Genomic DNA, 22,086 nt, shown 5'->3' with positions numbered 1-22,086 from the left:
TGAATTGGCATGATGTAGGATGGGTCAGTGTAATGTGGGGTAGGATGGTGTGCTGTGGGGTGGGTTGGTGTGTTGTGGGTTGGGTTGGCACGATGTAGAGTGGGTTGGTACGATGTAGGATGGGTCAATGTAATGTTGGGTGGGTTGGTGTGTTGTAGGGTGGGTTGGCACGATGTGGGATGAATTGGCGTGATGTAGGATGGGTCAGCGTAACGTGGGGTGGGTTGGTGTGTTGTAGGGTGGGTTGGCGTGTTGTGGGGTGGGTTGGCATGATGTAGGGTGGGTTGGTGTGTTGTAGGGTGGGCTGGCAATGCAGTGTGGGGCGGGTTGCTGTTTTGTGAGGCGGGTTGGCGTGTTGTGGGATGGGTCAATGAAAAGAGGGGTGGGCTGGAGCATTGTGGGCTGGCTTAGTGTGTTTTGAGGTGGGCTGGCAATGGGATATGGATGGGTTGATGTGATTTGGGATGGGTCGATGTGTTGTGGGGTGGGTTGATGCAAGGTCATGTGGGGTGGGCTGGTGCGTTGTGGGGCGGCTTGGCACGATGTAGGGCAACTTGGGGTCATGCAGGGCGGGCTGCCACGCTGGGATGTGGGACAAGCTGGAATATAGGTGGGGTGGGCTGGCGTCACGTGGGACGCCCCGAGCCCCCCCGTCCCCAACAGGCTCGGCCCGCCGCAGGCCCTAGGCCGCTCCCCGTTGCCATGGCGACCGCTCCCCCCTCCCACCCGCACGGCTCCAGCAAAATATTTTCGTCCCACCACGTGATATAAACAGCTCCCTCCACCACGTGACGGAGAGCGAACGGCGTCAATCAAAACCGCCGCCCTCCAATCAGCAACCTCCCCTTCCGGTGCCGTCCCGCCTACCGGAAGTCGGCGCGCCAATCGGCGCCGGGTCCCGTTCCAACGGTTTGACAGAGGCAGCGGAGAGAGGCGCTGATTGACGCGGCACTCAACCTATCACGACTCAAAGACTTTTCCGGCCTCCCGCCTCGCTGGAGCGCTGACCAATGAGCGGGCGCGCAGGCCACGAGCTCCCGCCCTCTCCTCCCCCGCCCCTCAGCACTGCGGTAATATGGCTCCGTAGCGAGCGGCCCAGCTCGGTGCTGCTGCCGCCATTAACCCTTGGGTGCCCGGCGGCGGGGGGGCGGCTCGGCGGGCTCAGGCGCTGCCCGGCCGTTGCCCTGCCGTGAGGATGAGCTCGGCCGCCGGGCCCGCCGCCCTACCTCCGGGCTCCGCCACCAGGGCCTTGCATGTGGAGCTGCCCTCGCAGCAGGTAGGGCGGGCTGGGGGCTCCTGAGGGGACGAAAGGGGGGGGGGGGAGTGAAGGGGCTCTGAGGGAAAGTGGGGCTCTGTGAGGTGTGTGGGGTTCCCTTGAGGTGAGGTTGGGGCTGCACTGAGGTGAAGGGGGTATTCCTGAGGCGTGGGGGTCCCTTGAGGTGAGAGGTGGGATCTGTGAGTTGTGGGGTTCCCTGGATGTAAAAGGGGGACTCCTATGGGTTGTAGGGTCCCTTGAGCTGAAGGGGAGCTTTCATGAGAGGTGGGGTTCTCTTGGGGTGAAGAGGGCTTCTCTGGGGTGTGGGGTCCCCTTGAGGTGCATGGGGATCTCCTGTGAGGGTTGGGGTCCTCTTGAGGTGAATAAGGAACTTCTGTGAGGTGTAGGGCCCCCTTGAGGTGAATGAGGGACTCTTGTGAGGGTTGAGGTTTCCTTGAGCTGAATGGGGATCTCCTGTGAAGGGTGGGGTTCCCTTGAGGTGAATGAGGGACTCCTATCAGAGATGGGCTCCTCCCTTGAGTAGAATGGGGGTCCCCTGTAAGGGTTGGGACTCCCTTGGTATGAATGAGGGATGCCTGTGAGTGTTGGGGTCCCCTTGAGGTGCATGGGGGTCTCCTGTGAGGTGTCTGGCTACCTTGGGGTGAATGGGGGTCTCCTGTGAGGGTTGGGGCCCCCTTGGGGTGAATGGGGGTCTCCTGTGAGGGTTGGGGCCCCCTTGGGGTGAATGGGGGTCTCCTGTGAGGGTTGGGGCCCCCTTGGGATGAATGGGGGTCTCCTGTGAATGATGGGCTTCCCTTGAGGTGAATGGGGATCTCCTGTGGAGGGTGGGGTCCCCTTGAGGTGACTGAAGGTCTCCTGTAAGGGTTGGGGCTCCCTTGGTGTTAATGAGGGATGCCTGTGAGGGTTGAGGTTCCCTTGGGATGAATGGGGGTCTCCTGTGAGGTGTGGGGCTTCCCTTGGGATGAATGGAGGTGTCCTATGGAGGGTGCGACCCCCTTGGGATGAATGGGGGTTTCCTGTGAATGATGGGCTTCCCTTGAGGCGAATGGGGGTCTCCTGTGAGGGTTGGGGTCCCCTTGAGCGAATGGGGGTCTCCTGTGAGGGTTGGGGTCCCCTTGAGGCGAATGGGAGTCTCCTGTGAGGGTTGGGGCCCCCTTGGAATGAATGGGGGTCTCCTGTGAAGGGTGGGGCCCCCTTGAGGTGAATGGGGGTCTCCTGTGAGGGATGGCATCCCCTTGAAGTGCATGGGGGTCTCCTGTGAGGGATGAGCTTCCCTTGAGGTGATCACTGAGAAGCTCTCTGAGTACTGTGATGTTCCCTTAAGGTGATGGGGGGGCTTCCAGAGGTATGGGGGTCCCTTTGGTGAAGGGGGACTCCTATGGACTGTGCGGTCCCTCGAGATGAAGGGGGGGGTCTGCCTGAGGTGTGGGGATCCCTTGAAATGAAGAGATAGGACTCCTCAAAATGAGACAACCATCCCCAGGGTGTCAGAGTGGAGTTCCCTGCAGGATGGGGGTGCACTAAAGGCAATCCCTGAGCTGGCACAGAGAGTTTCCTGAGTTGTGGGGTTTTTAGTGCTGTTCCCTTGGGCTGCTGGGGCAAATGGGACGGTGAGGTCCCCTCTGCATGGGGTCTGTGCCTATATCAGAATGCTGAGAGTGTTTTCTTTGTAGAGATGCTGTGTACAAACAGGAGCTGGGACTTGCAGTGTGGTAACACGCAGATAAATTGGCTTTTATTTTGGGGTAGCTGAAGGGCTGGGGGGGCAGTGGGGTGCCCACTTCTGCCGTGCCTCTTAGCGAGGTGGAGGCTGAGCACAGCTGAAGGGTATATTCCAAAAAGCAGTGAAATGTTCCCTCCCCATCACATCCTTCCTCCAGCAAACTGTTTTTCCTGTTTGCTGATGTTTGGCTTTTGGTTTACTGGGCAACCATCCTGCTTACATGAGTGGTTTACTTTTGGAGAGTGTTAGGCTCAGGGTTAAGTGAGGTAGTCCAGGCTCTGCAGGAGGGTTTAGCAATCTGTATCAAACAGTCTGTGCCCTTTTCCCCTCCTGCATGCCATGGCTTTTGTTGTAAGGTTCCCATCAGCTTCAGAGTGTTGCTGGGAGGGGAATAACAACATGCATGCCTTGGCTTTCCTTTAGAAACACTTCACGGTGTGATTCTGCACTGGAAGTTTTGGTTCAGTGTCTCTGTGCTGTCAACGCTGTAACCAAGTAGGCACGTGATCTGAATGGCTTCAGCTTTGTGCTTCCAGGTGTTAAAATAAAGCAGTGTGAGAGGAAAAAAATCAATAGATGTCAGCAGTTACAGCCTCATTTCAAGCTCCTTGGATGAGCACAGTGTACTGCACGTTGACTCAGGGGTAAGAGGGGAGAGAGGAGAGAGTGGCTGTTGGCCACAGGAGCAGAGCAAGCACTGACTCTGAAGTGTGGGCCTCTTCTGTGTTAATGAAGGAGAAGATTGGTTTTGTTTTGGATGAACTTTACAGGCTGCTGAGGGCTGTTCAGGAGGTCACATACAGCCTTCTCCCTGCTAAATCTGTGCTTTTCTTCTTTCCCAAGCTTGTGCAAGAACCAGGCAAACGCTGCAGGGAGAAGCCTGAGTTATTAGTCACTGGGCTTCATTTGTGAAAGTGAGACCAAAACAGTCTTTTTTTTTTTTCCTCTCTGGTAGCAGAAAGGTTTGTTGGAGTTTGTAGGAACAGAAACTCGATCTTCAATTACAGGCTGTTGCAGTCAGGTAAATATTTGGTTTATGCGGGGTGCTTGTGTGGAAATGCTAATTGTAACAAGTCTGAGACAAAGTCTGAAGCCTTGTTGTGCTGTGTGCTCTGCAGATACCCAGAGAATGTATCTGTGTGCTGTGTCAGTGCTTGCCATCAAATCAAGGAGCTCTGAAGCTGCAGTCTGATCTGCTGGTAGCAAATCATCCGTTCACTGCATTATCTGAGCACAGAAGCCTGTTGCTGAATTGCACAGTGCTTTGCCTCCAAGGGGCCATCATCCTGCAGGTGTTTTGTTGCAGGAAGAAGGCAAGGAAAAGTCATTCCAGTTTATTGCACCACCTGAATAATGCAGAAATCTGTCTGATCTGGATATGGTGCTGTGTGAAACGGGGTAATTGTTTTCTACCTGCTGGCACAGAACTCAGTGCAGTGATGTGTTGTAGCAGGCAGTGTTCTGCAGAACACCCAGTGCTGTGTTTTTCGAGTTCTGAGGATGGGAGTAAGGCGTTCTGAGTCACGGTTATAAATCCCCCTGAAGAAGAATGCATTCTCATATCTGTGAGCTTGAGGTGAATGCTGCCTGAGGTGTCAAAGGTATGGGTTTACTCCTACCACAGAATCATAAAGTGGGTTGGGTTGGAAGGGACCTCAAGGATCATGAAGTTCCAACCCCCCCACCATAGGCAGGGCCACCAACCTCCACATTTCACAGCAGCCCAGGCTGCCAAGGGCCTCATCCAGTCTGGCCTTGAACACCTCCAGGGATGGACGGGGCATCCACAGCCTCTCTGGGCAGCTGTTCCAGCACCTCACCACTCTCATAGGAAAGAGTTTCCCCCTGACATCCAACCTCAGTCTTCCCTTCTTCAACTTCCAACCATTTCCCCTTGTCCTGCTGTTATCTACCCTTGTGAAGAGTTGATTCCCCTCCTGTTTGTAGGCTCCCTTTAGGTCCTGGAAGGCTGCAATGAGGTCTCTCTGCAACCTTCTCCAGGCTGAACAAGCCCAGCTCCCTCAGCCTGTCTTTGCAGTGGAGCTGCTGCAGCCCTCCTATCTTTGTTATCTCCTCTGGACCCTCTCCAACAGCTCTCTGTCTTTCTTGTAGTGGGGGCTCCAGACCTGGATGCAGCACTGCAGATGGGGCCTCACAAGAGCAGAGTAGAGGGGGACAATCCCCTCCCTGTCCCTGCCGGTCATTCCTCTTCTGATGGAGCCCAGGATACCATTTGCTTTCTGAGCTGCTGCTGTCTCTTTTTACTGTTATTTTTATATTTTTCTCCTGGAGGAGCAAGTCCAAGAGTTAGAACATATCTTGAAACAATTGCACTTCAAAGCAGAGATTTCTTCTTCATCATCTCTTCCTGATGCAAGGAAGCCCAGCGTGTCATAAAAACTTATTACTTTTCAGTCCTCTTGTTGTGTGTAGTTCAAAGGAATGGGGGTGGGGGACCCAAACCTCTCAAACTTTATAATCTAGATAGAAGATTTTGGTAAAACAATGTGGTTTTAACATAGAGAGGCCAGTCACACTGCAGTCAAATGATTTGTTGGATGTTACTGTGTTAATTGCTGGCCTAAACAGCTGTCATGCGTGGCTGCTCAGAGACAGGAGGGCCAGTCAGTCTTATCAGGCTTCCAGCACTTCAAACTTCTCATTCAAGATGAAATGGATGAACTTTTCCTATCAGTTCCAACATCAGCCCAAAGCTTTTGATGGTCTATAAGATGGTGTTTGAAGACCTGCAATCCTGATCCTGTGTGGACTGTTATACACCAACTGTGCTGATGAATTAGTGAATTATTTGGGAGTTGTAGGGAAAAACTGTGTGTGTTAAATGTACACTGAAGGAGGTGTTGTCAAACACGCAGAGTGACTTCCAGTCTGTGGTTCAGCTCTATGTCCATGTTCTCTTACCTGTCTTGCTAACCAGCATGTGAGTAATCTGTAGGTATAGTTGGTTTTGGGTGGAGCATCTCAGAAATAAGGGATAGAACCATTTTTAGAAAGTGACAAAAAGGTCCCCTGTTCTATTAATGTGATAAAGATGAATTATGGAGGGTGGGGAGGGGAGCAAGCAAAAACACAGTGTGGGTTCTGGTGTAATAGGTGAGTGTTAAGTGGAATGTGTAACAGCTTAGTGCTGCTTTGGCTTGGATGGAATACCACTTCAGAAGTGCTGTCTCACTCCCAGGTGATCTGACTGCACGCCAACCATCAGCTACTTGAATATCTGCCAGTTGGAAGTTTAAAAGCTTGGTCTGTTCGTGTTGCTCATTTTACTGCTCTGACTGATGATCAGCTGCAAGAGGCGTTCCTCTGAAGATCATCTGCAGCTTACTTCCAAATTAGAGAGAGAAAGCAATGTGTGCTGCTTGCACACTTAAGACGTTTTCCTATGATGGGGCTAAACAGCTCTTCCATCTCTAGAAAGAGAGGTGGAGTAAAAGCAATCTGTTACAGACACTAGCATAAGATGTGTCTCTGCATGGCCATGAATGCTGTTAGATGTCCAGCTAATCCAATATCTTTCGTTTTTCAGCTCAGAGATGTCTTTTGTCAGGTGGTGAAAGTTTCTTTGGATGGAGCAGCAAAGTGTTCAGCCACAAAGCAGGCGTGTGGGGCAAAGCCAGCACTGAGCCAAACTTTGCAAGGATGTTCTCTAGCAAGCCTCTGTTTGCAAAGTCTGGGATTTGTAACCATTTGGAGTTGGATGGGTTTTCAGTGCCCAAGTGCTCAGCATACAAGCTTGAGTCTGAGAGCAGTTCAGGACTCATAGGACTGAGGTTAGAGGTGGGTGAGCCATGTGGGGCTTCCTTGTACCTTAAACTCCATCAAAATGCGAAGCATCCCCTTGCTTTATACCCAGTGCTGATGAGGACTTGTCAGACTGGATGCAGACCACCTTCATGAGCTGCACATTGGGATTTCCAGCAGCTGAGTGAAACAATGCTGTGGCTAGTGTGTCTTTTCTGTCATCTCGCAGTTGGTTATCCCCATCCCAGCCATGTTTGACTAGAAAAACTCCCTGGTTTTCAATACTGAAGATGAAAACCACACTTAGGAACAGAAAAACTGCACTTGGCTGAATAAACTGTTGCAGCTGAACCCGAAGTGGTCAAAAGAAAATCCCTCCAAAGCTTCTTAGAATGTGAAACCACATGGTAATATTTTTAATCCGTAACCTGGTTGCTTGTAATGGAAACAGAGTGAATTCAAAGGCTGTGAAGGTCCTTTTCAGGTTTGTACCCTCCCTCCATATTTCTTACAGTGCAGAAATGGACAGTTCTATGAGAAATCTTCCCACTGAGCTACGTGATGGCTGCACATCTACCAGTTTTTCAGCTAAAAGAATGTGCCAAAAGCATCTTTTTTTGGAAGCAGCTCTATAACAGCTATTGTTACATCTTCCACTGAGCAATATGAAAACAAATCTGCCTCTTCAGTGCTTTACTTCCTCTTTCCTACCAAATATGCTGGGGGAGATGTGAGCAGAGGATGGAAAGTGTTGTCTTTGAGTGTTGCTTTCACTTCTCTTTGGTTTGTGCTGCCTCCACTCCTATGTCAGTGTTTGGAGAACTGCTCCATCAGAGCACTACATGCAGTGATGTATGCTGTGCTTCCTCCAGCTTCTGGTGTTTGTTGGAGACATCCCACTTAGGGGGGAATAGTTGCAGGAAGTGTAGCCCAAAAGGTTGGCTCTTAATCTGGTGGTGGGTTTTTGCTTTCTGCAGTGTACTCCCCAAGAAATGCAGGTATGTTTCCTGGACTAAATGGTCTCTAGATATCTTAGAGAGCCCATTGTGTCTGAAAGCTGTAGTAAATCAATTTTGATGCTTTATTTGGGATATAGTGGGGATGGAGGGGGGGGGATGAAGGGTGTTTGGGTAACGTTCTTAACTGAGTGAAGGGAAGGTCATGTTGGTGACTAAAGACTCATTCCACGTTTAGGAAGAGAGGCTTACTGCTCTGCTCTTGGTTTGCCATCCAGTAAGATCATAGACATTAATATGCTTCAGGTTATTATTAATCAGCACAATCAAGTGGTTCTTGGAGGTCAGAAGTGCCTTTGCTTTGTTGACACTTTATTCCATAAAGCACTTTTTGGACATCACCTTGGTTTCCATTGCTTGTTTGGTTTGTTGAGGTCGTTCCCATAGCTAATAAGGACTAATGCTGTGTTGCCAGAGGTGATGATAAGAGGCTTAAGGGACTCCTCTGAGCTGTCTGCTACAGTGTGCTCTTTGTTAATGAGCTGAGGCTTACAAAGAAATGGAAGAGATGCATGATTCCCTCTTGCATCAAAGAAGCAGTCAGGGGTTATTTACTCCTCTTGCAAGGGAGTAAATATTTGTCTATACAAACCCAGGAAAAATGACAGTAAGGATGGATGGTATTTCTACCTGCTGCCTCAAAGTCTTTGCTGAAGAGTTTTTAGGCTCTTTCAGTCTTCCTGCATTGGTGAGCAGAACAGATCAGTTCTGGGTGTGGAAAGAAGAAGGGTGAAGATGCAGAGGACTTCGAAGTGTGAACACTCCAAGTTCACCTCCACATATTGATTTTGTTCTTTGCTGTTTGGTTCTGAGCTCTAAGAAAGTGATGTAGATTCTCTCTGTGAGGTTATAGAGTGCAAAGGGAACCTTTCTTGCTGCTGCTGTTGCTGTTTTAATTAGTTTTAGGGGAGTTGTGCCATAGACTGGCACATTTTGTTGAATGTAACCTTGAGTTCAGATGTTGCTATTCTTCACTTCCCTGTTCCCAGATAATGAAAGACTCCATGCTCTAAGTACAATTTTTCTCTGGTTGTGTCTCCGTGGGCCATCTCAAATCCAAAGGCTTTGCTTACTCTTCCTCCTTTGCTTTCTCCCTACATCACTTACAGAAGTCTTTGTGCTGACTGCCCTTGTAGAGCCTCTCAGTGCAGAAACAGGAGGAGTTGTGGCAGAGAATGAATCCCTGGAAGCCTTTACTGAGCTACAGCATGTTCAGGTGAAAGTTCAGATGTCTATTTTGCTCCTCAAGCCAATCATTCAAAAGCCTTCCATGTGTGTAACCGTAAAAGAAAGGAAGAGCCTTCATTTAAGGAAATGTGAGCTAAAATCCACAGTTAAGTCTGCGGTTTTTTCCTTCAGTTGCCTCTTGAGAAACATGAGAGAAGCAGGACAAAGTGCATTTCTAAACTGTTGCCAGAAAGCAGTTATTTGCTTAATAGTTATTTGCTTGCTAACCTGCTATTGAATCCCATTGTTTGTCCTGAGTAAATTAAGGTAAATTAAGGTAAGAAGAGGATGCAGCTATAAGGACATCCACAAATGACTTGTTGACCTACTGATGGTTATGCAGCCTTAACACCTTCAAGTGCATGCTGAAAAGGCATTAAAACAGAATTCCAGCAGTCCCTTGTGGCACGTCCTATGAAATTGCCATGAGATGCATCTGCTTTCCTTTTGAGGCAGGTCTGAAATCGTGTGTGATCCTCTTGACCCGGAGCTGTCATAAGATGAGCTGTGGAAAGTCAGTGTTTCACTGCAAAGCTTGTATGAAAGTCATCCTAGCAAGTGTGTAAATTGGAATACAAGCGTTTTCTCATCCTTCCTTAAGTAATATAAGCAGTAGTTTTAAGCAGCAGTGCCTTTCAGTAGTAATTAAGCTTTCCTCTGCATGCTCTCTTGCATACTGCAGCAAGGTGGACCAACTTTTCTGTGAGGAGTCCCAGTTTTGTTGTAGTGCTTTGCATCAAATCAGGTAACTGAGGCAGCATGGAAATTACCTAAAGTTGAATGAAGTGTGAGTTCTTGTCTCCAGTTTGACTTCCAGCAAGTAAGGTCACATGGCTGATAATCAGTGTGAAAGCTGGTACAGGTAAGTAAAAGGAGGTAGGTAGTGAAAATCCAGGGAAAGAGACAGTTGCCATATCAAGTTGCTGTGTTAGTTACTAGTGCTCATTAGCTAAGTGAAGTTTGTGTTTCAAAAGACTTTCTAGAACTTGGTATCTCTGCCTTTTTACATTGGCCAGCCAACACCTGAGTGCTGAGAGCTGCACAAGCATCCAGGGACACAGATTTTGCAAGCTCAGTTCTGTTGAGTTGGAAACAACTGGAGTTGCTGTGTCGCGTTTGTGTTGCTAACTAATCTTTGCCCCCTGCTTTAATGTTGAAATAGCTGGAGGGATTTTGCTTACATTCTTTCAGAGTCACTGTGGGTCATCAGGCAAGCCAGGAGACTGGGAAAGCTGTGTAGAACTGGGGTCTGTACCAGCTTGTGCAGAGCTCAGACCTGATCCTGTCCTGGAAAGAATTTGTGGAATATCCAGAAAGGAAACTGGATGTTGGTGTTAGAGTTGAAAGTTTTTCTAAATCGGTCACTCTGCTAATGGCCAAGTGAGTAGAATGGACAATGAGTTTGTAGGCCACACTGAAATAGCGTATGTGATATGTGCTCTTGGAGAAAAACAGATTGCTTTTCAGGAAAGCTGGCTGCTGGGAGAACCTTGAGCACTGAGCTGAACCTGTGGGCTTCTAAAGTCACTTCTGTCAATTGAGGTTTTGCTTGTGCAGAATGGTTTCCCAGCCTTGGACTTGGACAGTGCCTTCTGCCTGGTATGGGATGTGACCTCAAAATGGGGTGAGTGGAAGAAAGGCTTCTTCCAGTTCAGCCATGGGTTTATAAATATATTTTCCTGATCACATCAATTTAAATTTTTGAAACCTACTTGTGAACATGGGAGCAGTCACAGAGTCACAGAATGGCTTGGGTTGGAAGGGACCTCAAGGATCATGAAGCTCCAACCCCCCCACCACATGCAGGGCCACCAACCTCCACATTTCACAGCAGCCCAGGCTGCCCAGGGCCCCATCCAACGTGGCCTTGAACACCTCCAGGGATGGACGGGGCGTCCACAGCCTCTCTGGGCAGCTGTTCCAGCACCTCACCACTCTCTGAGTAAAGAACTTCCCCCTGACATCCACCCTAAATCTTCCCCCCTTCGACTTCCAACCATTTCCCCTTGTCCTGCTGTTATCTCCCCTTTCCAAGAGTTGATTCCCCTCCTGTTTATAGGCTTCCTTTAGGTATTGAAAGGCTGCAAAGTCAGCCCACTGTCTTTCTCCTGTTAACATCATTCATACTTGAACATATCTGCATTTTTTTCTGGGGTCATTTGATTCCTGTAAGAGAACAATAAAGTGGCTAAGATAGAACAGAGAGTTCTGACTCTTGTTCTTGTTTTTGCTACCCATTATGTGACTTGAGCAAACACTTAAGAAATGTCAGGATTGCTTTAGGCTCCTCCAGGTAGGCACTGTTCTCTGGGTGGTTCAGGGAGAGCTTACTACAAGTAGTAGCTTTGGGATGGCTGCACGTTTACCTTTGCCTTTCACAGTGTGTTTTAGATACGAGCAGGATTTCTTTTGAGGGGAAATGACTGGATCTATTTCCCTGGTTTGTGCCCACTTATTTTCAAGGTAGGTGGAAACACTAAAGTTTTCATGTAAGTCATTGTAGGGATGTTACATGGCAATTGCTTTTACACACTTAGACTGGCAGTTAAATGATAACAGGCCTACCATGTGGTTTCACTGCTTCATTCATCTTTGGAAGTGAAATGCTATCTGCTATTTGGCTTATCTAAAGCATATCCTGAGCTATCAGCTCATCAGCACAGCTGGCCTGTTCTAAGGTATGTGACTCATAAGGTTGACAAAGCATTTGCCACATGTATTTTTTTTTTTTTCTTTTAGCACCTGTATTTTGTTCTTTAAACCAGGCTTTAAGGAATGACTGCTCTGGTTGCAGAGCATCTCAGCTTTATGGGTTCCCTTCTTGTGTTGAAGAGTTCTTGGTAGTGTTTATAAACACATAAATAACTAAGCCTATCTCTAATGAGAAGCAACAGCTTTCTTTCCACTTCACCTGAGAGAAAAAGGAAATGAAACTCTCAGGCTTATTTACAGCTGTTGTATTTGGGGTGAAGTGTGATGGCTTATTTCTCTATAAGAAGTAGCTTCTGCACTTGGAAAGGGGGCTGACCACAGACTGCTTTTCCCTTTGCTTGTAGAAGTGCTGGGCTGTACGTGGCTCTGCCCATGTCTGGAGCTCGTGGTTTCACTTCAGCATTCAGCTGCTTGTCCCTGCACCAGCCACGCTGTGCACCGTGCTGAGAAACTGGTCTGGTGAAACTAACCCAGCCAAACAGAACAGCTGCAAGGCCTTCGTGCAGAGTTTCGGTGCCTGGTTGAATGGTCTGTTGAATTTGCTTCTGTAGCTGTTGGTCTGCTGGCTAAAACTTTAATTATCTTTGGCTGGGTGTAGTTAATGAGCTCTGGATGCTGCTCCTGTAGAGCTCTGAGGCATCATAGGATGGCTTGGGTTGGAAGGGACCTCAAGGATCATGAAGCTCCAACCCCCCTGCCACAAACAGGCCACCAAACTCCACTTTTCATAGCAGCCCAGGCTGCCCAGGGCCCCATCCAACCTGGCCTTGAACACCTCCAGGGATGGACGGGGCATCCACAGCCTCTCTGGGCAGCTGTTCCAGCACCTCAACACTCTCACAGCAAACAACTTTCCCCTGACATCCAACCTCAATCTTCCCCCCTTCAACTTCCAACCATTTCCCCTTGTCCTGCTGTTATCTACCCTTGTGAAGAGTTGATTCCCCTCCTGTTTGTAGGCTCCTTTTAGGTTCTGGAAGGCTGCAATGAGGTCACCCCACAGCCTTCTTTTTTCCAGGCTGAACAAAGAAATCAGGATAATGTTGTACATCTACATTGAAGATGTGGTGGGCAAGTAGAAGGCTTATTTTCAGGGTCTGAATCTCTCTCTCTTTATTATCTCATACTCAAGAGCATAAACAAGGAAATTGTCTGTGTGACTGGCAACCTGTTCCCTACCTGGTGGGCTGACTGGGACAGAAGGGAGGAAGAGCAAAGAGCAAAGATTTAAATTGTGTTCTCACAGCCCAAAACGGAACGTTCCCCTTCCAACTGGTTTGTAAGCACTGAGGCCTGAGGTTTTTACAATGAATTCCAGACTCTGATGGGTGCAAACAAGTCACAAAACACAGAGATAAGAACTTGGCTGTGCTCCCTAAGATGCAAGTGCAGGTCACGATGCTCTGGAGCTTGTAAAACAGAAGAGGAAAAACTTGTTTGACTTTGCTTGAGGGTGAATTCATTCTACCATATTACTTCAACCTGTCACGCAATTAGCTTGTAATCCAGAAAGGAACTGGAGAAAGTTGCTCTTCTTGTCAAATGAACTGCTCTCTAGTTTAATTTCTTTGTTTTTTATTAATTGGGAAGTGAGCTTGGTTGGTTGACTTGTATGCTACTGAAGCTGGGAGGTTTGACACGTGAAACCTTGGTATCTTTCTTAAGGCACATCAGGGCATTGGTGTTTCTCTGATCAAGCTACCCAGGAAACTGCACAGCTTTTAGATGAGGTTTAATGGATGACTTCCATGTAGGTTTGTAATGAAACATTCTTTCTGTCATCATTCTCAATACCAATTTCTAACCAAAAGGACTGCGTACTCTTGCAATTAAGTGGCATAAAGGACTTATTTTACATTGCATGCATACCCTGGGGAAGTGGCTGTCCTTGATGTTTCTTGGCATCCCATGGTCCCATCCCATGGTTCATCCCATGATGAACCATACTACGATCCTGTCCCAGGCTGCTCTTACAGTCTCATAAATGAGCTTAGCAGAAATAAGGCTGAAGCTTATCCACCTGTGGTTTTGAGTCTGCCACGTGAACAGAAATTAAATATTCTTTCTATGTTAGTTTTCCTTCCTTTGAAAGTGCATTCCTTTAGGATTAAGTGAGAACTTTTTAAAGCGTAGTGTTGTCATTCCAAACCCAATGATGCCTGTTTGACTCTTGTTAAAAACCTTTTAGGACAAACTGCATACAGGCAAGCTTTGGGTGGGCCAAAAAGGATGGCAGCCAGTCACTGACATCCCTAGGGAAGGGAGGCAAGACAGTGGGAGGGTGGGTTTTGTAATGAAAGATTGATGAGAATGTTATATATGGGTACTGAGTTCACTTGAGTCTCTGTTATGCATGTGCTGGCCTTCCAAGTTGAAAGAGGAAGCAAAACCAAGCAGTAAGTTCAGAAACAAAACTGCTTTAAGTAGTTAATGATTATCTAGGAAGGATAATTTTCCCTGAGTTTCTGGATGTGTATACCAGTTGTTTTGCTTTTTATTTAAGGATGCTGCAGCAGTTCCCAGAGTTGCTGTGACTGCAGGGAGCCTCGTTCAGCCCGTTATGATGGCAGTAGTTTGTTGGAGCTGCTTATCTTCTAATTCTTCTTGGGCATGCTTCAGGCTTGGCCCTGTTTGCAATGTGATGATGCAGAACACGTGGATAATATGCTGCTGTTCTCTGCTAATACTGTCGTGTATTGCTGGGAAGTGATAGTTGGAGCGATTTAGATGCGTGGAGTAAAAGTTATGTATAGAACATGAGGAAGAGTAGCATGTTCTGTGCATCACTTTTGCTCCAGCTGAGCTCATGCAGGCTGGCTGCTGCTCATCCAGGCAGCTCATGATGACTTAGCTGAATGCTTATTGTTACTACTGAGTTTCTGCCAAAAAAAACTTGGTGTTATTTTTTTTTTGGTTAAATCATTAAAATGCATGCATAAGATTAAGATGCAGCTTTTCTTATCATTAAGTTCCTTGAATTATTCTTTATTTCCTTGTGTTTTTTTAGCGCCGGCTTCGCCACCTTCGGAATATTGCTGCACGTAACATCATCAGTAAGAATGGTTATCGCCTCTTGGACACGTACTTCACTCTCCACCTGTGTGATAACACCAAGATATACAAAGGTAATCCAGCCTTCATGTCAACTCTTGCACCTAGCACTCTTTTAGGACACTGACTTTGTATTCTTTTTTGCCTCATCAACCTGCTGCCACTACTCGCATCGTTTTTATGAGCAGCAGAAGAGCACTCTTTAGTGTCCTGAACTTCATAAAAGCCTTCAGAGGAAGCAGGCAAGGAAGCAAAACAGATGGCAGCTTGGGTAGAGTTTCTTAAATAAACCTGTTTTTGTTGCTCTCCTTTTTCCCAGCCAATAACTCTGAGTTTAAGGAATTTAGAAACTTACAATTTCACAGGAAAGCTTCTGGACACCAGTTATTTTACTGAGCGTAAGCCAGCACTTGATTCTACTTGATTCCATTTCCCAAAATACTGTTGTCAAGAAACATCCATTCATCTGTTCTGCTTTCAACACTTGTGAATGTTAGAACTCGTTTCTAATGCTTTGCTTTCCATTGCAATCAATAGTTCCTCATTATGGAGAGAAGATTTTTACCTTCTTTTTGGGTCTATCAACAGCTGAAGCTTTGGAATTGAGTTTTGTTACACCCAGGCTTTAATTTGAGGTCACCATCTGAAGGTTGTATAACTTGAGCCTGCTGCATGGGCTTCTGTGATGGTTGTTTGAACCTGGAATGAAATGTTCTGGGTTGTCAAAGATTTTTCTTTTCATTTTAGTAAACGGAGGGGTTTTCTATAAAATCTGTGCTTCAGCCTCTATTGCTGTCTGCTTAAAGACTCTTCTTTTGGCTGGGAGAGCCAAGGGCTGTGTATCCATTGAAGTCCAGGGTTCTTGGCTCCTCTGAGGCTCTCTTCTAAGCATCTGGAACAGGTCACCCTTGCTCTTCAGGAATGTAGTGCAATCGCTTTATCCTTTTTTGCCCTCCTCCAGGAAGATGTTAAATAACAAACCAGTTGAATGGAAAGTGGCAACCAAATCATGTAAATTACTGGCCCACATTCTTTTCCCAGAAACCAAAGGCACGGGAACATCTTGGTTATAATGATAAAACGTTAGTTATGACTTCTAATAATTCAGTGAGTTCTCTTGCTTAAAAGAGTTGGCTTCACTTAACAATGTGTTCCCAAGAGGCTACACCCATTAGCATTTATATTTCAAGAGTGTTACTTGTTTTGGCTTTTTGTTTCAAATATGAAGATTTTTATTGGTGTTTAAGCTAATCTAAAAGTGTTTTTCACTCATTTTTCCTTAGAATTTTATAAGAGTGAAGTGATCAAGAATTCTCTGGTAAGTTATTTTCACATAAAAGGAACTCTTCTCTTTTGACATTGTGTATTTGCCACAGTGTACAAATTCCTCAACTGCTCACCGTGACTCTTAAACATGTATTTAAACTCTTCATTCCTTTTAGGAGCATTGCATTCTCCTCCTCCTCCTCAGGTTCTGTTCACAAAAGTTGGAACAGTGAGTTCAGAACAGTAGATCTGCACATTTGTTTTCACAGCTGTGGAACAAAGATCAGTTGGTACCTCTGCACATGGGACTAAGCCCTCTCAGGGTGGACCACTTTGATGTGAGAACTTTTTGGTGTCCAGGTTGAGCTTTATGACAGATAACTATTTCAAATGCTGAGGACACCAAATTGGCAAAGTAATGTTAATCATATTTTTATTGGTCTCAGACACTTCCTTCTTTGTCATAAAGCTGTATGTATCATACCTAGGATCTGTTTACAGCTCAGCTCTTTCAAGGGTTGCCATCAGCTTCAGTTGAGGAGGAGGAGGATGTGAACAAACCTGCAGATAAATTATGCCAACTTAATTATTGGGGAATAGATCAGAGCTTTAGTTCAGCTTTTGCAATGAAAGCTATACTTTGGTTTTCAGAAGCTAAATAATAATGTGGAAAACAATGCTGTGTCCACTTTACAAGTTCTTGATTTGACTAAACTCAATTGATAAATTGTTCAGAGCCTTTAATAGCTCTTGGTGAAAGCTGAAATGGCTGTTGTTCATGATGAGGTTTTGTGTTAAAATCCTTGTTTGACATAAAGTGCTACATTCTAATATCATGCTTAGAGGTCAGGACTGTCAGCTTCAGTACTTCTTATCCCTCTTTGAATACCAACAGAATCCAACCTGGAGGAGTTTGGACTTTGGAATAATGCCTGATCGTCTCGATACGTCTGTCTCGTGTTTCGTTGTGAGGATCTGGGGTGGCAAGAAGGAGCACTTCCAGCTTCTGATCGAATGGAAGGTCAATCTGGATGGATTGAAGTACTTGGGACAGCAGGTAATGCAAAAACAGTTTTTCTTCTACTTCTGGTTTAAAGAGTTGTAACAGCTAGCTGAGCAAATACAGGTTATTAATGCGTGGTGAGTTGGTCTTGGTAGCAGCCACCAGCTCTCACTCAGCTCCCCTCACTCGGTGTATGTTGGGAATGGTCAGGAGAACAACAGTGAGGAAAAACTCATGGGTGGGTTGAGATGAAGACAATTTAATAAATGAGAGCAAAAAAAAGTAGAGGGAAGAGGATGAAAAACAATGCAGGATTCAGAAGCAGTCACTCAGCACCTCTCACCAGAGATCTGATGCCCAGCCAGTCCTTAAGCAACAGCTGCCTTGAACAGAATAACTTGTTTGTGTTTCTGAGCATGGTGTTGCACAGCATATCATAACTTTTGGTCAGTTCAGGTCAGCTGTCCATTCAGTAGCTTCCTTCAGTGTTCTGTTCTTTGTTGTTTTCTGTGGTTAAGTTCAGTTTGCTGTCAGGTTTCTTCTTCTGAACTTACAAGTGCTGAAAAACTGCATTTCATCATCAAATAGAGGGGTTTATGCTCAACTGCAGTGTAAAGCCAATATGAAGTTGACCTTAAAATCATTTGTTTTCTTTTCTTACAGATTCATGCAAGAAACCCAAACGAGATCATTTTTGGTCTCAATGACGGTTATTATGGAGCTTCATATGAACAGAAGGTGAGGATATCATTTACTTGTTCAGGCTTGGCAGTACTGGTGATGAGCTGAGATTCAATTTCTAGACTGAAATTTTCATGCTTGGATGTTCAGAACATTAAAATATTTTGTTTTTGAGAAGGAATACTTTCTTGGCATGATGGATTGGAACTGTTGCTTCTGTTGCTTGTACATTTGAGCTGTTCATGCAAGGCTTAGAGCTCACCAAAGACCTAAAGAATCCTGATTACTGAAACTAAGCTTTGATGCTCTGTTCCTCGAGGCAGACATTTCATTCAAATTTAAAGCATTTTGAAAACGATGAGACTAATTTTGGTCTCTTTTTTTAAAGTATTTTTCTCTTTATTTTTATTTTTGTTGTCTTTCCTTGTAGTTCATTCTTGCTGCGAGATGTAGAAGCTTTTGTCACCCTGCTCTGCAGCTTCTGGTTTCTTTTGGTCAGCTCCTCAACCAAACTGTGTTGTATAATACACACCTCCTGTATGCAACTCAGTTGTCTGCAGTTCAAGCCAAACCAATTGGCACTAACTCTTCCTGTAACAGAACCTGTGTGTACCTGAGGAATATTTCTATTCTTAATAGTTAATCTCTAGTTTTAATGCTAGATTTTCTGAATATGGAGCAGCCTCACTTTGGTGGGTATACTAGCTATTATTACCAAGCACTACCTAAAACCTTTAGGAAGGGATTCTTTTTGTCAGATGCATGTCTGTGTTCCTGTAGAATCTTCATATGATACCTTTCCTCTTTGGCAGTGTCAGTGTTTTCTGATTTCTGAGGGTGCTTTTTCATTTTTATATCTTATTCATTTACACTGGCACATACGAAGCCTTCTTGCTGTGTCCAAATGCCATTCTGCAGGTCTGTTGCAAGCCTCCTGCACAGAGGCATTGCACTCAGTGCTGGCAGTGCCCTGTTAGTATACATCTCCTTAGGAATAGTTGTAGTAGTGTTCTCCTAACTCAGTTTCTCCCATTGTGTTGAAGAATCCCTATTTATTTAAAATATTCTTTGAACTGCTGTTGAAACAGCCAGACTAGATTTATAAATTCTTACAATAATGTGCATTTTATTAATGGGAAGAATAAATTTTTATGATTCTGAATGTCCTTTTCATTAAAGAAGACTACTGAGCCAAAGAAAGGAAGTTGTTGGAATGAAACATTCTGGAGACTTACCAACTCTGTCTCAAAACATGTTATAGATTTACAGCTGAGCATGACTTGATCCATAAGATGCATGCTCCCATCTTCTGTCTTGCCAACTCCTCTGTGACAAAAGAGGTGGGAGCCTGGAAGCTACTGCTGCAGAACAACCTGAAGTAGGACAGGAACATTAAGTGCTGCCACAATGATTTTTCTTGATTAAAGCTGGCAGCTTAGTGATCAAATTGATATACCCCTGGTGGTCAAACAGTAAGAACAGTGTGCCCATATGAGCTAAATGGATAATTTTGAACTCAAAGCACTGGAAATTTACGTCTTTGCTGTATGATGCACGTCAGCTGTTGTTTTAGAACCTTCCAGCCTGCTTTCCTACAAGGTAACCTTCAGAATACATCTTTGTGCTCAGAATTCTTGCTCTGTACAAAGCTCCTGTGCTGTAAATTGGGGAAACAGAAAGCTGTAGCACTGCATTGGTAGAGAAATGTGAGGCTTACTGCTCTGTGTCAGAACAGATGTACTCTGCAAGCTGCTGTGTCCTTATTCACATCTGACTCTCCATAGAGTTGTACTTCCAACTTCTGCTTTTGTTCAAGGCTTTGGTTATTTTGATAGCATTGTAGTGACTTTCTTAAAACCATCATTCTCCTCAGTTTCCTTCCCTGCCTTCCTGGCTTTCAGATTTTCTTCTGACCCTTGGATGCTTGTTGCTAAGTGACCCATAACACTTGCCCTTTGTTCTTGCAGTCACATCTTTTCAACAAGTGCATTTAGGGAAGCGGGGATGGCTTTCACTCAATGACCAACTGGCTGTTGATTCCTTAAAGAAATAATAGTAGAGCTAGTAAGCTAAGTAAGCTTTAGGTAACTCAAAGCATTTAGGAGTGCTGAGGGATAAGATGGACAGAAGAGTGAGTTATTTTCTTCAGGGTTTACTGAGCTGCAGCTTTCTTTCCAACAATATAGCAGTAAGACCTTTGAAAAGCTTTCTCTTTAGAGTACACAGTCTACATCAGCACAGGTGCAAACCCTGCATCTACCTTTTTTTTCCTTCCCTAAAGCAACTGGATCTCAGAATTACAGAAAATAAGCCTTTGTGTGCTTGTTGTAAGTACATGTACCTGTATCTGTAATATATACTGCAGCAGGAAAGCAGACAGCTCTGCTTCTAAAGAGCAAGCCTATTCAATAACTAAGCTTGAAACCTTTCCTTTGCCCAGAGGTGTGGTGGGTGCCCCATCCCTGGAGACATTTTGAGTCTCTGAGCACCTGATGGACCTGTGTGTGTCCCTGCTCACTGCAGAGGAATTGGACCACATGGCCTTTATAGGTCCCTTCCAGCTCTAAGGATTCTGACTCTATTCTGTCCTGCAAATTACCTCGGAGTAGAACAGTTCGTGTAGAGCACTCTGTCTGTTTTATTGGGCATTTCTTTTCAATCAGTTGTCATATGGGGGGAAAAGAGAAGGCTACAACATACTACTGGGCTGAGCTCTTTTCATCCTGCAGCCAGGTGATCCCAGGCTGCTTCTTTTCTTGAAACAAGATCAACTTTGTGGTTGAAAAACACTTTCAGTTTTCCACTTAGCTGATTCAGGGATTAAGCCATCTTTCTTCTGGCTTTTTGTTTTTTTCCTGGGGCTGCAAATACAGATTTCAACATGTAGTATCAAAAGTCTTGAGAATGGGAACGAGGAGCAGAGGTGGCTGCTGATAGGGTGCCTCTATTGCAGTGTGAATGCATAATGTAACACACAGATCTTCAGATTATTTAGATGGAACCTTGCATTTGGCAGAGAGGGATGGCTGCTCTGTGGCCTGTGGCTCTTGCAGCTTTGTAGGTGTTGAAACTTAACTGCATTTCAACACCTTCTATATGGGAACAGCCTGTTGAGGCAGGTAAAGAATATATAAGTAGGGTTTCTTGCAGTTGTATCCACATACATTGATATCACCTTCTATTTTAGCATACTTTCTGTACTGAAATGAATATTCACTACTTTTTTCCTGCAGTCTTTCAAGTTTCTGACATTGCTGCTGGATTGTTGGATGTGCTTATGGCTTGCTTTGTCCTGTCAAGAAACAGTTCAGAGATACTGTGGCATTTCACAGCACTTGTGTGGCTATACCTGATAAGGAGAAGTTTGCTATCACACCTTTCCAGAGTGAAGAATTGCATGTTGGACTGTGTTGTTCTGGCTTTGTTGGTCTCTTAAGAATGACACAGAGTTACTGTAACTTCCAGAAAGCGTTCTGTATCTGAAAACTTAAGATTTGATCTTTTATTTGATCTTTTAAGCATCTTTTAAGTGAAAGGAGGGCTTTATCAGTCAAGAAAATACACTGTGTATAGAAAACTATGTTAATGACACTGTGTTAATGACCTATATCATTGTATAGCTAAGTGTAGTTGCAGCCCAGGCTTGAGCTGCCACTGTTGCCATCTTGAATGACTTCTACCAACAGAATGTAAGCTCATGTGAAGGTGCATTTAAAACACATTAAATTCAAGGTTATTTGATGTACTTAGATAAGACAAGCTTGTAGTCCAGATGGAAGCATTTTTGATTTCTAACTTAATGTTCTTTCTTTGCCTTAAGGATCACTCAGGTACCCTGAAGAACAGCCTTCTCCAGGTGGATCAGAACTGTGTTCGTAACTCTTATGATGTCTTCTCTTTGCTTAGGTAAGGCTGATGGAAAGTACTCTACCAAGCCATTTTAGCTTTTTCAACGCATATAGAAAGAGCCTCTCCAAATATTAAAGCCATCTTCTGGGCTTAAATGTGGAAGGGGTTATCTGGGTAGGGTGGATGTACTGCTGGTGGTGAGGAGATGAGCCTTGATGCATCTTTCTTGCTGTCCTTGCTACTAATGATGAACACTTGAGCACAGTGATGTCGAATTGCTTGCAGAGCTTGCCTGTGGGCTGCCTTGCAAGTGTTGAAATCATGAAGCTTCTTTGGTAGGGAGTTTCTATGGAAAGTCCTTTGTTTTCCTCAACAAAATGAAAGCTGTTTTAAAGGAATTTAAAGAATGAAATTGAAGCAACTTGCTAAAGCTTTCTTGGTTGATGCCATTATTGGGACAAAATAGCTGCTCAACTGTTTTGTTTCTGTTGAACTACTGAACTGTACCTGTACTTTGCAT

General features: G+C 45.4%; 1 protein-coding gene across 4 annotated transcripts in view; it reads left to right on the top strand.

Moving 5' to 3' along the window:
* Positions 1-22,086, top strand: part of UVRAG (UV radiation resistance associated) — an 83,435-nt gene that overhangs the window by 1,221 nt on the left and 60,128 nt on the right. Inside the window, exons 1-7 of one of the 4 annotated variants that reach the window (XM_090134162.1) lie at positions 1,063-1,276; positions 3,958-4,020; positions 14,724-14,841; positions 16,051-16,085; positions 16,929-17,090; positions 17,700-17,774; positions 21,538-21,623. In XM_090134162.1, coding sequence (XP_089990288.1) covers positions 1,196-1,276; positions 3,958-4,020; positions 14,724-14,841; positions 16,051-16,085; positions 16,929-17,090; positions 17,700-17,774; positions 21,538-21,623 — 620 coding nt within the window. In that variant the 5' untranslated portion in view covers positions 1,063-1,195. The other 3 variants (XM_031601097.2, XM_090134161.1, XM_090134163.1) reach the window with 3 other exon arrangements.

This window comes from Phasianus colchicus, chromosome 1 (genome assembly GCF_987193195.1).
Source record: "Phasianus colchicus chromosome 1, bPhaCol1.hap1.1, whole genome shotgun sequence".
Classification (NCBI taxonomy): Eukaryota; Metazoa; Chordata; class Aves; order Galliformes; family Phasianidae; genus Phasianus; species Phasianus colchicus.
This window is presented reverse-complemented; position numbering and strand designations above follow the sequence as displayed.